The sequence below is a fragment of the Nycticebus coucang genome, chromosome X, assembly GCF_027406575.1.
Source record: "Nycticebus coucang isolate mNycCou1 chromosome X, mNycCou1.pri, whole genome shotgun sequence".
Taxonomy (NCBI): domain Eukaryota; kingdom Metazoa; phylum Chordata; class Mammalia; order Primates; family Lorisidae; genus Nycticebus; species Nycticebus coucang.
Genome location: NC_069804.1, coordinates 111461848 through 111474511, shown reverse-complemented (window position 1 = coordinate 111474511; position 12664 = coordinate 111461848). Strand labels below are relative to the sequence as shown.

Here is a 12664-nt window from a genome sequence, read left to right as displayed (position 1 = left end):
AAAATTATCAACACTGACAAACATTTAGACTGAATAAGCAGAAAAGAGAGAAAATTCAAATTTCTAAAGTTAAGAATGAAAATGGTGGCTGGGCACCCGTAGCTTAGTGGTTAGGACGCCGGCCACATGCACCCAGGCTGGTGCGTTTGAATCCGGCCTAGGCCTCTAAAACAAACAAACAAAAAATAGCTGGGCGTTGTGGCAGGCGCCTATAGTCGCAGCTACTCAGGAAGCTGAGGCAAGAGGATCATTCAAGCCCAAGAGTTTGAGGTTGCTGTGAGCTATGATGCCATAGCACTCTACCAAGGGCAACAAAGTGAGACTCTGTCTGAAAAAAAAAAAAAGAAAATAATGAAAATGAACAAATTACTACTGACCTTACAGAAACAAAAAGGACTGCTTCCTACAGTATGCCAACAAATTAGATAAGTGAGATGAAATAAATGGTAGAAAAACACTGTCAAGAATGAGTCAAGAAGGAATAGAATATATGAGTAGATGTATAATAAGAAAAGCGATTTAATTACCAATTTAAAAACTTCCCACTAAAAATGTAAAGCCATGACCATATGGCTTCACTGGTAAATTCTACCATTAAAAGTAGAATTAATGCCAATCCTTCACAATGTTTTCCAAAAAGTAGAGGAGGAAAAAGCACTTCTTGGTGGCACCCATAGTTCAGTGGGTAGGGTGCAGCCACATACACCCAGGCTAGGGGATTTGAACCCAGCCTGGGCCAGCTAAAGAAAAATGACTGCTGCAACAACAAAAAGAATAGCCAGGTGTTGTGGCAGGTGCCTATAGCCCCAGCTACTTGGGAGGCTGAGGCAAGAGAATTGCTTAAGCCCAAGAGTTTGAGGTTGCTCTTAGGGCGACATAGTGAGACTGTCTCAAAAGAAAAAAAAAAAAGAAAGAAAGAAGAAAAAGCACTTCTTTGCCAGGCATGGTGGCTCATGCCTGTAATCCTAGCACTCTGGAAGGCTGAGGGAGGTAGATTGCCTCAGCTCAGGATTTCGAGACCTGGCTGAGCAAGATTACCATTTGAGCCCAAGTGTTTGAGGATGCTGTGAGGTATGAAGCCATGGCACTCTACCCAGGTGTCAAAATAAGACTCTGTGTCAAAAACACACTTCCTAACTCATTATAGAAGGCCAATATTAACCTGAAACCAAAACTAAAGACACCATCACTAAGGAATAAATGGTATCCCTTTATGAATACAGACATAAAATAGTTCCACAAACTACTAACAAACAAAATCCAGCAACATGGAGTATCTTTGCAGGCTGGGTGTGGTGGCTCACTAGCACTCTGGGAGGTCGAGGCAGGTGAATTGCCTGAGCTCACAAGTTCAAGACAAGCCAGAGACAGAGTAAGACCCTGTCTCTAAAAATAGCTGGTGGGCTCTGTACCCCTAGCACAGTGGTTATAGCGCCAGCCACATACACAAAAGGTGGCGGGTTCAAACCCAGCACAGGCCAGCTAACCAACAATGACAATTGCAACAAAAAAATCACCAGGCATTGCGGCAGGTGCCTGTAGTCCCAGCTACTTGGGAGACTGAGGCAAGAGAATCACTTGAGCCCGAGTTTGAGGTTGCTATGAGCTGTGATGCCACCACACTCTACTGGGGGTGACAAAGTGAGACTCTGTCTCAAAAAAATAAATAAATAAAAATAGCCGGGTGTTGTGGTGGGCACCCGTAGCACTAGCTACTTGGGAGGCTGAGGCAAGAGAATCACTTGAGCCCAGGAGTTTGAGGTTGCTGTGAGCTGTGACGCCACAGCACTCTACCCAGGGTGAAAAAGTGAGACTCTATCTCAAAATTAAAACAACAACAACAAAAAATGAACATGTAGTATCTTTGCAACATGGCAAAACAGAAGATCCTCCAGCATTATTTCACCACAGAAATACAATCAGAAATTATCCACCCTAAATTCACCAGACCTTGGTGGGGAGCCAGGTAAAGGGAAAAACACCCTAGGCCCACAGAATCAAGAAGCTATGATTGGTAAACGGCTATTTTGGACTGTGCTGCCCCTTCCTCCAAGACAGTATGATGTTACACAAAGAGAATTTTCCTAGACCTATAGTTTCTAAGGTGAGAGGAGAAAACTGAAAGTAGATATTACATCTTCCCACTGGTCTGGGAATCTTAGCAGAAAGCCTACTCCAGTCCCACCCATGTTAACCACCGGGAGTGCCATGAGGGCTGAATTACCTGGGATGAATTTTAAAAAAGAAACAATGGAGCACTGATTGCAGTGACTGTCATGCAGATGTTGGCAGCTACTCTATGCTCCATTCAGCAGGGACACTACATTGAAGAGGGTGGCTCATGCCATAGTGTTGGAGGGGGCACAATCTGCAGTAAGGCTTGAATCCCTGGACAAATCCCAGTTGCCCATGTAGTGCCTTCCCCTAGCCCAGAAACAACTAAAAGGTCAAGATTAAGTTCCAGTGCCCATTTAAGTCTTCCCCAGACCACGAGAAACAACAGTAGGGGAGTAATATAGTTCCAAAGCACCATTTAAGTTCCAGCACTCATTGTAAGTCTTCCCTGGACCAGGAAATAACAGTAGGGCAGAAATTCAGTTCCAGAGCAGGATTTAGGGTTTCGTTGTTCACATAAATTTTCCCTAGACCAGGAAATAATGGCAGGTCAACAAGTTAGTCCCAGTGTAGTATTTTAGTTCTAGTAATTAAGTGTAAGTACTCTACAGAACTGGAACAAACAATAGGCAGATATTAAGTTCTACTACCAAATAGTAACAGTCTAACACCACCAAAGAACACCTGCAAAAACTGGAAGAGGTGGCTGTTTCTTAAAATGCACAGGCATCAACAAAGAGATACAAGGATTACAAAAATTCAGGAAGACACAAACCCTTTCCTCTCCTTTTGCTCTCCTCCTAGACAAAGACACAAAGTAACTGGCTAGCCTACCCCATGAGAATTTCGAGCCAAAAGATCCTAACTTTCCAGGCAAATTATGTAATTTGCCACCCCCTCTACAGCTCCATATAAAAGGGGTCTCTAACTAACCCTACCTCCCCGGACACAGACACCTTCTTTGCACTGCTCAAGCGGGTCACCCTATCCTTTCAATAAACCTGGCCTGAACATCTCTGTGGCCTCATCTCTGGGCACCTTTACACCTTTCATAAAGGAAGAAATAAAACTACCTCTATTTTCAGAATATATAATCTTACACATAGAAAATCCTAATGAATCTCCTAAAAAGCCTTAAAAACTAATAAATGAGTTCAACAGTGTTGCAGAATGTAAGCTCAATATACACAAGTCAATTATATTTCTATATAGTAGCAATAAGCTACTATAAAAATGAAATTAAGAAAACCATTTTATCTATACTAGCATCAAGAAATACTTAGAAATAAATATAACAGGCTCGGTGCCTGTGGCTCAAGCAGCTAAGGCGCCAGCCACATACACCTGAGCTGGCAGGTTTGAATCCAGCCTGGGCCCGCCAAAAAACAATGATGGCTGCAACCAAAAAATAGCTGGGCATTGTGGCAGGCACCTGTAGTCCCAGCTACTTGGGAGGCAGAGGCAGGAGAATCGCTTGAGCCCAGGAGTTGGAGGTTGCTGTGAGCTGTGATGCCATAGCACTCTACCCAGGGTGACAGCTTGAGGCTCTATCTCAAAAAAAAAAAAAAAAAAAGAAAGAAATATAACTGAAGAAATATAAAATTTATACTCTGGAAACTATAAAACATTACTGAAAAAACTGAAGAAGACAAAAATAAATGGAAAGACATTCAATGTTCATGCATTGGAGAACTTAATATTAAAATGGTACCCAAATTTATCCACAGATTCAAGGCATTACCTATTAGAAACCTGGCTGGATTATTTGTAGAAACTGATAAGCTGATTCTAAAACTCATGGAATTAACAAAGAACCAAGAACAATCAAAACAACCTTGAAATAGAAGAACAAAATTAGGCGGTGCCTGTGGCTCAGTGAGCAGGGCGCCGGCCCCATATACCGAGGGTGGCGGGTTCAAACCCAGCCCCGGCCAAACTGCAACAACAACAACAACAAAAAAAAAAAAATAGCCGGGCGTTGTGGCGGGCGCCTGTAGTCCCAAGCTACTCGGGAGGCTGAGGCAGGAGAATCGCCTAAGCCCAGGAGTTGGAGGTTGCTGTGAGCTGTGTGACGCCATGGCACTCTACCGAGGACAATAAAGTGAAACTCTGTCTCTACAAAAAAACAAACAAACAAACATTGGGGTGGCGCCTGTGGCTCAAGGAGTAGGGCGCCAGTCCCATATGCTGGAGGTGGTGGGTTCAAACCCAGCCCTGGCCAAAAAAAAAAAAAAGAAGAACAAAATTATAGAACTCATACTTCCCAAGTTCAAAGCTTACTAAAAACCTATACTAATAAAGACAGTGTTGTACTCACGTAAGAATAGACATATATTATATATCAAATTAGAATCAAGAGTTCATACATCTATGGTCAACTGATTTTTGACAGGGTGCTAAGGTATTTTAACGGGGGAAAGAACAGCATTTTCAGCAAATGATGCCAGGACAAGGGACTGAATAGCCACACACACACACACAAAATGAAGGTAGAAACCTGTATCACATCATATACAAAAGTTAACTCAAAATTGATCAAAAATGTAATCATAAGAATTAAAACTATAAAACTCTTAAATAGGCCAGGCACACTGCCTATAATCCTAGCACTCAGGAGGCTGAGGCAGGTAGAGCACCTGAGCTCAAGAGTTCAAGATAAGCCTGAGCAAGAGCAAGACACGACACCTCACCACCACCACTACCACCACCACCACCACTACCACCACCACCACCACCACCACCACCACCACCACCACCACCTCTAATAAAAATAGAAAAACCTGCCAGGCGTTGTGGCAGGCATTGCAGTCTCAGCTACTCGGGAGACAGGTAAGAGGATCACTTGAGTCCAAGAGCTTGAGGTTGCTGTGGGCTATGATGTCATGGCACACTACCCAGGGTGAGAGTGAGACTCTGTCTCACAAAAAAAGAGAAAAAACCCCAAGAGAATTGCTTGAGCCCAAGTGTTTGTGGTTGCTGTGAGCTATGACACTACAGCACTCTACAGAGGGTGACAAAATGAGACTCTGTCTCAAACAAACAAACCAACCAACCCATAATTCCATGGACCTGGAGAAGGGACTGAGCTGACTGAGAATGGGGCTGCAATCTGGAAGCACAGTACTTGGCCTTTTCATGCTGTGATGGGACACTTTACTGACCATGCCACCTCCCTATATTTATCAATTAAAGGGCATTTAAATTGTTCCAAAAAAAAAAAAGAGAGAGAGAGAGAAAAACCCTATAAAACTTTTAGACAAAATACAAGAATAAGGCTTCATGATCTTAATTTTCATATACATATGCATTTTTTTTTTTTTGCAGTTTTGGCCAGTGCCGGGCTTGAACCTGCTGCCCTACTCCTTGAGGCTTTACCCATGAGCTTAATTTTCTTAGCTTTGAAATAAAAAGCCACAAGTCATAAAAGAAAAAATTATAAATTTGATTTTGTCAAAATTAAAAATGTTTGTGAATCAAAAGACACTAATAAGGTTGGGCATGGCAGCTCATGCTCATAACCCTAGCACTCTAGGAGACTGAGATAAGTGGATGGCTTGAGCTCCAGAGTTCGAGACCACCCTGAGCAACAGTGACACCCTCCCATTTCTACTAAAAGTAGAAAAGCTAACCAGGCATGGGGTGGGCACCTGTAGTCCCAGCTACTTGGGAGGCTAAGGCAAGAGGATCACTTGAGTTCAAGTTAAAGGTTGCTATGACCTATGATGCCACAGCACTCTATCCAGGGTGTCTCAAAAAAAAAGCTTGGCATCTGTAGCTCAGTGGGTAGGGCGCAAGCCACATACACCAGAGCTGGCAAGTTCAAATTCAGCCTAGGCCTGCCAAACAACAATGACAAATACAACCAAAAAATAGCCAGGCACTGTGGTGGGCTCCTGTAGTCCCAGTTACTTGAGAGACTGAGGCAAGAGAATCGCTTAAGCCCAAGAGTTTGAGATTGCTATGAGCTGTGATGTCACATCACTCTACCCAGGGTAACAGCTTGAGACCCTGTCTCAAAAAAAAAAAAAAAAGCCACCAAAAAGAGACACTAACAATAAAGTGAAAAGACAACTTACAGAATAAGGGCCATGATCGCATTAATGTACATAGCTATGATTTAATAATTAAAAAAAAAACTCCAGTCAAGGGGAAAAAAAAAAAGAATAAGGGAAAACTTTCATAAATCATCTGATAAGGGACTTGTATCCAGAATATAGGGAGAATACTTACAACTCAGCAATAAAAAGTCAAATAACCTCATTAAAAACTGAGCAAAGGATCTGAATAGATATTTCTCAAAAAAATATATACAAATGGCCAATAAGCTAATCACAAGATGTTAAACACCAAAAGCTATGATGGAAATGCAAATCAATACTGCAATGAAATACCACTTCATACTTTTAGGATGGTTAGAACGACAAAACAGATAACAAGTGTTGGAAAATATGTGGACAAAATGGACCCCTCACATACTGCTTGAGGGAATGTAAAATGGTGGAATTACTTTGGAAAACAGTCTGGAAGCTCTTCTAATAGTTAAATATGGAGTTACCATTTGATTCAGCATTCCCACTCCTAAGTATACATAACACGCACATAAAAAAGAAAACACATCCACACGGTATGGGAAAGCAGCAGCAGAAAAAGCAGGCAACAGAAACACACAAAAACTTCAGATATTGCAATTATCAGATACGGATTATAAACAAAATTTATGAAGTTTAAATAAAGGAAGCGTTGGATGGTAAAAACAAAAAGTAATAAAAATGGCTACCTCAAGGCAGAATATAGGTAGAGGAGGCAAGGATAAAAAATGAGATTTTCATAGTTTAGAATTTGGAATCATATAAATGATTTATGTATTTCAAGAATAAAATTAAATTTAAAAGGAAAAAGTAATCTCTAAAACATGAAAACAGACTGAAATAAATGTACCTAACAGCATGTAAAATAGAGTGTGTACTGTGCATTTTTAGAAGGATTTGGTCTGGGGGGTAGGGGGAAGAACTGAACATATTTTAAATTTCACTAATTAACCTCATATTAACAGTAATATTAGTATTACTAATTTAAAACAGGTTTTTGTATACTGTACGATAAATGAAATTATTATGAAGGCAAGAAAAAGAAAAAAGGAATATCAAAAAAAATCACTAAAGTATACTGCTTCTGAAATTCTTCTATGTAGTTAAAAAACAGTCTTTATTCAAATATTGAAATCAATCAATATGTTTTTGGAGGACTATATATTACTTTTTTCAGTATCTGATCTTTGACTGAATTTCAAAACCTCATCTCTTACCATGTTATAGTCTATCCCAGTGGCTCTTAATTTTCTCTTTATAAATTTTACTTTTATATTATTTTTTAGCCTCTCAAGTGTGAATATGTATTCCTATATAATAAAACATATTATATGAAGTGACTAGGTCACATCGCAGGGGCACAGGCCTACTAAAAGATTGAGATTTAATCATACAATTATGGAATTCTCCCCCTTCACCGAATTCACAAGGCTTCTGCAAGACAGAATATTACAGCTAATAGAACTGCAAAGCTCAGACCCTATTCAAGTAAGTTTCTATGAAAACTCAAAGACAACAAAATATACAAATACAAGAACTCTAGAAAAGACAGAAGTTTCTGATGCCTATAATTACAGCAAATTATATTATACCCTGACAAGACTAGTATTAATTTTATCAAGCATATCAATGTTATACATAAAAAATACCATATGGTGAATAATACAATTATATAAAATACAACTTTATTAAAAATAATACATCATTCTAAGTACCCAAGTATAATATTGTTTCATCTTTAATAAATGTAGTACAACTCCTACTCACATGAACATAATCTCTCACAATAAAGACCAATTTATCTCAGTTTCTATTACTCAATATGTCATGTCTGGTTTTCAACAACAAAACAACTATAAAGCAGGCTAGAAAGCAAGCAAGAAAAAAAAAAAAAAAAAAACCCCGAAGAGAAGATGCAAGAAACAGAATCAGTCACAAATGACAAGACATTTTAGAACCATGAGACCAGCAATTTAAAATAACTATGAAAAATATGCTAAGATTAATAGGAAAAGTAGACAACCTGCAAGAATAGGTGATGGGCTAGGCAGTGTCCTGTTGCTATAATGGAATACCTGAGACTGGGCAATTTATAAATAAAAGACTTGTACTTAGTATAGTTCTGGAGGGTGGAAGTTCAAGATCGAGGTATCTGCATCTGGTTGGCTTCTGGTGCTGTGTCATAACATGGTAGAAGGCTTCACAGGGTGAAAAGCTCTAACCTTGTTGTGTACCAAAGCTATCATATTTAAAAAGATGATCCTGAATGTCACCCTATAGTTATTAAATCAAGAGTCTCAGGATAAGAGCAACCAAGGATGTACATTTTAGAAAAGGATCCTGGACAATTCTGCTCCTCAGTCAGTGTAGAATCATATACTGCTCTAGCCCTATAATTGTACTTCAAGTTCCTCAAATATGACAGGCTCTAACACAAGAGTCAAAGCCCAAATCCAGCTCAATGCCTATTTTTACAAATGAATTTTTATTGGAACATAACTATGGTCACTTGTTTACATGTGTATTGTCTATGACTGTTTTTACATTACAATGGTAAGGTGAGTAGTCTTAACAGAGCCCACATGACCCGCAAAACCTAAAATATTTACAATCCGTTCCTCTACAAAAATGTTTATTGATGCCTGTTGTAACTATCTTTGCTCTGCATCTCTATATTATTCCTCAAGTTCTGCTCCTGTCTTGGCAAGCTCATGTTCATCAGCTCAAAAATTCAATGTGTCATTTCTGCAAAGCCTAAACATAGTGCCCCTTTATATCGTTTCACTGTCCTCTGTATTTTCCAATTTTAATATTCATCATTGTATCTTCTAAGATGTCTGGTTAATGACTGCCTCTCTGATTGGACTGTAAATTTTACAAGGGTAACACCCAGATGTGTCTTGTTCACTACAGTTGCTGGGTTGACTGTATACATATGTTTAACATTTAAGGAATATCTCTCTACCCTGTATATTATTTTTTCATTTTGTGAAATTTCTCACTGTTCCAGTCTGTCAAGGGAATTATGAATACATATATTTTTCAGAGGATTTGTAATCCCACCCTGTTGTGTCATCCATGCCTTTGAGATGGATACCATTTGAGTTTTTCTCCAATTCACTGATAATGTTGAAAATGAGAGGGCTAAGAATAAAGTCCTAAAAAGACACCACTCATTACCCCCACCACCACCTACCTGCCTACAAATTGTTATCAATCCATTAAATCTGCAGTCTTCAGCTAATATTATCTAGATAACATTTTCTATCTTGTCTAGGAGGATTTTATGAGAGCTTATACTCATATGAAGTGTTTCTTTACCTGGCTCCACCTGTACCTAAGCAGAACTGAGCTAATAACTGCCCCGTCTTTCTCATTCCTGTACCTTTTTTCATTTTGCCACACTGTACTGTAGGGATTTGTTTACAGTCTGCTATAAGCCTTAGCTCTTTTAGAGGACAGAAACTTACTTAAATTAACAGAATCCCAGATGCCAGCACAATAACCGAACTTTACTTGACACTTAAAAAAAATTGCTCAAGGGTGGCACCTGTGGCTCAAGGAGTAGGGTGCCGGTCCCATATGCCGGAGGTGGTGGGTTCAAACCCAGCCCCGGCCAAAAATCACAAAAAAAAAAAAAAAAAAAATTGCTCAACACATCTTGCAATTCAAACACACTAAATTTATGACATTTCATATTTCAAATATGCCATCAAAATATTACCATATAAAATCTAAAAAATTTAAATATCCTTACCTGTAGCAAAAAGGAAACAGCATAACTCAGTAGAGAAGGATGATGAACCAAATTTAAACTGTTTTTATATTCTGCTACTCCAGTTTTTTTCAGGATTTCAGGTTCAATATATATTCCTTTCTCAAAAGGTTTGGATGTCCACAGGCAACCAACCATGGTTACCAAGTAGTGATTGAACTCTTTATAGGTTTTGCTGCTGAAACTAAACTGCGGCTTTGCCTAAGGGAAAACAAATAAAATTGTTATCATCACCTATTCTCCCTTTCCTTCTTATTCCCAACAGGTCTTATATAGCTAGATTCAATTTTTATTATATATTTTTTAGAGATGGGGTCTTGCTCTGTTGCCCAGGCTGTAGTACAAGTGTGTGATCATAGCTTGCTGCAGCCTCCAACTCCTAGGCTCAAGTGATCCTCCTGCCTTAGCATCCCAAGTAGCTAGGATCACCATGCCTGGATACTTTAATTGTTTGTAGAGACAGAGTCTCACTATGTTGCCCAGGTTGGTTTCCACTCCCTGAGCTCAAATGATCTTCCTGCCTCGAATCCCAATGTGTTGGGATTACAGGTGTAAAACACCATACCTGGCTCAATTTCTAAATAACAGTGATTTAACAGAGGTTTATCATTCATACCTTTTGAAGCAACTTATTTTTCTTTATAGCAGCCAGATTTTTATGATACCTAATAGAAAGAACAAAAAGAATGAAACATTTAACATGCCTTTGCATATAATGTCTGAAATGTACAATAAACAAAAATGTACATTTTAAATGAAAATATATGCAAATATACACATACAAAAGTATCCATTGGTCTAGATAAAGTTTTTAAACTTTTGTGGTACATTCTCCTCAAAGAATAAAAATAGAGGCTTGATAACTTGTATAATTAAGATATGTACTTGACTGAATAAAAAAGAAACAATGAAAAAAATGTTCTTACTGTTTCAGTATTAAAAAAATTAACAGATGGCTGGGCAAGGTGGCAGATACCTACTAATCCCAGAACTTTGGGAGGCCAATATGGAAGGACTGCTTGAGGTTAGGAGTTAAAGACCAGCCTGGGCAACATAGCAAGACCCTATCTCTAAAAAAAAAAAAAACAAAAACATTTAGGCCAGGTGGAGTGTCTCATGCTTATAATCCTCGAACTCCGGGAAGCCCAGGTGAGAGGATCCCTTGAGCTCAGCAGTTTGAGACCAGCCTGAGCAAGAAGGAGACCCCCATCTTCACTAAAAATAGAAAAACTGGGCTCGGCGCCTGTGGCTCAAGTGGCTAAGGTGCCAGCCACATACACCTGAGCTGGCGGGTTCAAATCCAGCCTGGGCCTGCCAAACAATAATGACAGCAGCAACCAAAAAATAGCCAGGCATTGTGGCGGGTGCCTGTTGTCCCAGCTACTTGGGAGGCTGAGGCAGGAGAATCGCTTGAGCCCAGGAGTTGGAGGTTGCTGTGAGCTGTGATGTCACAGCATTCTACCCAGGGCGACAGCTTGAGGCTCTGTCTCCAAAAAAAAATAGAAAAATTGGTTGGACATTGTGGTAGGTGCCTATAGTTGCAGCTACTTAGGAAGACTGAGACAGAACAATCACTTGAACCCATGAGTTTGGGGTTTGCTGTGACCTATGCTGACAACATGGCACTCCAACCTGGGCAACAGAATGAGACTCTGTCTCATACGAGAAAAAAGTTTAATTAGGTAAGTGTGGGATGAACCCGTTGTTCAAGTTACTTGGGATACTAAGCCAGGAGGATTGTTTGAGCCCAGTAGCTCGAGGTTACAGTGAGCTATGATCAGGCCACTGTATTCTAGCCCAGGCCTGAGTGAGACCCTGTCTCAACAACAACAACAACAAATTAACAGAGGCTCAGAAGACATCAGTCATCATTACAGAACAATTGCAGAACATTTTTACAGTATTAAAAAAAAAGGTAATAGGCAGTGCCTGTGGCTCAAGGAGTAGGGCGCTGGCCCCATATACCGGGGGTGGTGGGTTCAAGCCCAGCCCCAGCCAAAAGTACAAACAAAAAAAGGTAATAAAGGATAAATTTAGAAATATAGGGTGGCGCCTATGGCTCAGTAAGTAGGGTGCTTGCCCCATATACCAAGGGTGGTAGGTTCAAACCTGGCCCCAGCCAAACTGTAACAAAAAAATAGCCAAGGCTCAGCGCCTGTGGCTCAAGCAGCTAAGGCACCAGCCACATACACCTGGCGGGTTCAAAACCAGCCTGGGCCCGCCAAACAATGACGGCTGCAACCAAAAAATAGCCAGGTGTTGTGGCAGGTGCCTTTAGTCCCAGCTACTTGGGAGGCGGAGGCAGGAGAATTGCTTGAGCCTAGGAGTTGGGAGGTTGCTGTGAACTGTGATGCCACAGCATTCTACCCAGGGCAACAGCTTGAGGCTCTGTCTCAAAAAAAAAAAAAAAAAAAAAAATAGCCAGGCATTGTGGCAGGCATCTGTAGTCCCAGCTACTTGAGAGGCTGAAGCAAGAGAATAACCTAAGCCCAAGAGCTGGAGGTTGCTGTCAGCTGTAACGCCACAGCACTCTACCAAGGGTGACAAAGTGACTCTGCCTCTTAAAAAAAAAAAAAAAAAAAAGGAGTAGGGCGCTGGTCCCATATATTGGAGATGGAGGGTTCAAACCCAGCTCTGGCCAGAAACTGCAAAAAAAAAAACCAAAAACAAATACATTTTTTTCCTA

At 40.2% G+C, this 12664-nt stretch overlaps 1 protein-coding gene across 1 annotated transcript in view; it reads right to left on the bottom strand.

Annotated features, from left to right (window-relative positions):
• Positions 1 to 12664, bottom strand: part of CENPI (centromere protein I) — a 96494-nt gene that overhangs the window by 28956 nt on the left and 54874 nt on the right. Inside the window, exons 18-19 of the mRNA XM_053579786.1 lie at positions 10595 to 10643; positions 9961 to 10179 (exon numbers count right to left, since the gene is read on the bottom strand). Coding sequence (XP_053435761.1) covers positions 9961 to 10179; positions 10595 to 10643 — 268 coding nt within the window. The remainder of the gene's footprint in view (positions 1 to 9960; positions 10180 to 10594; positions 10644 to 12664) is intronic.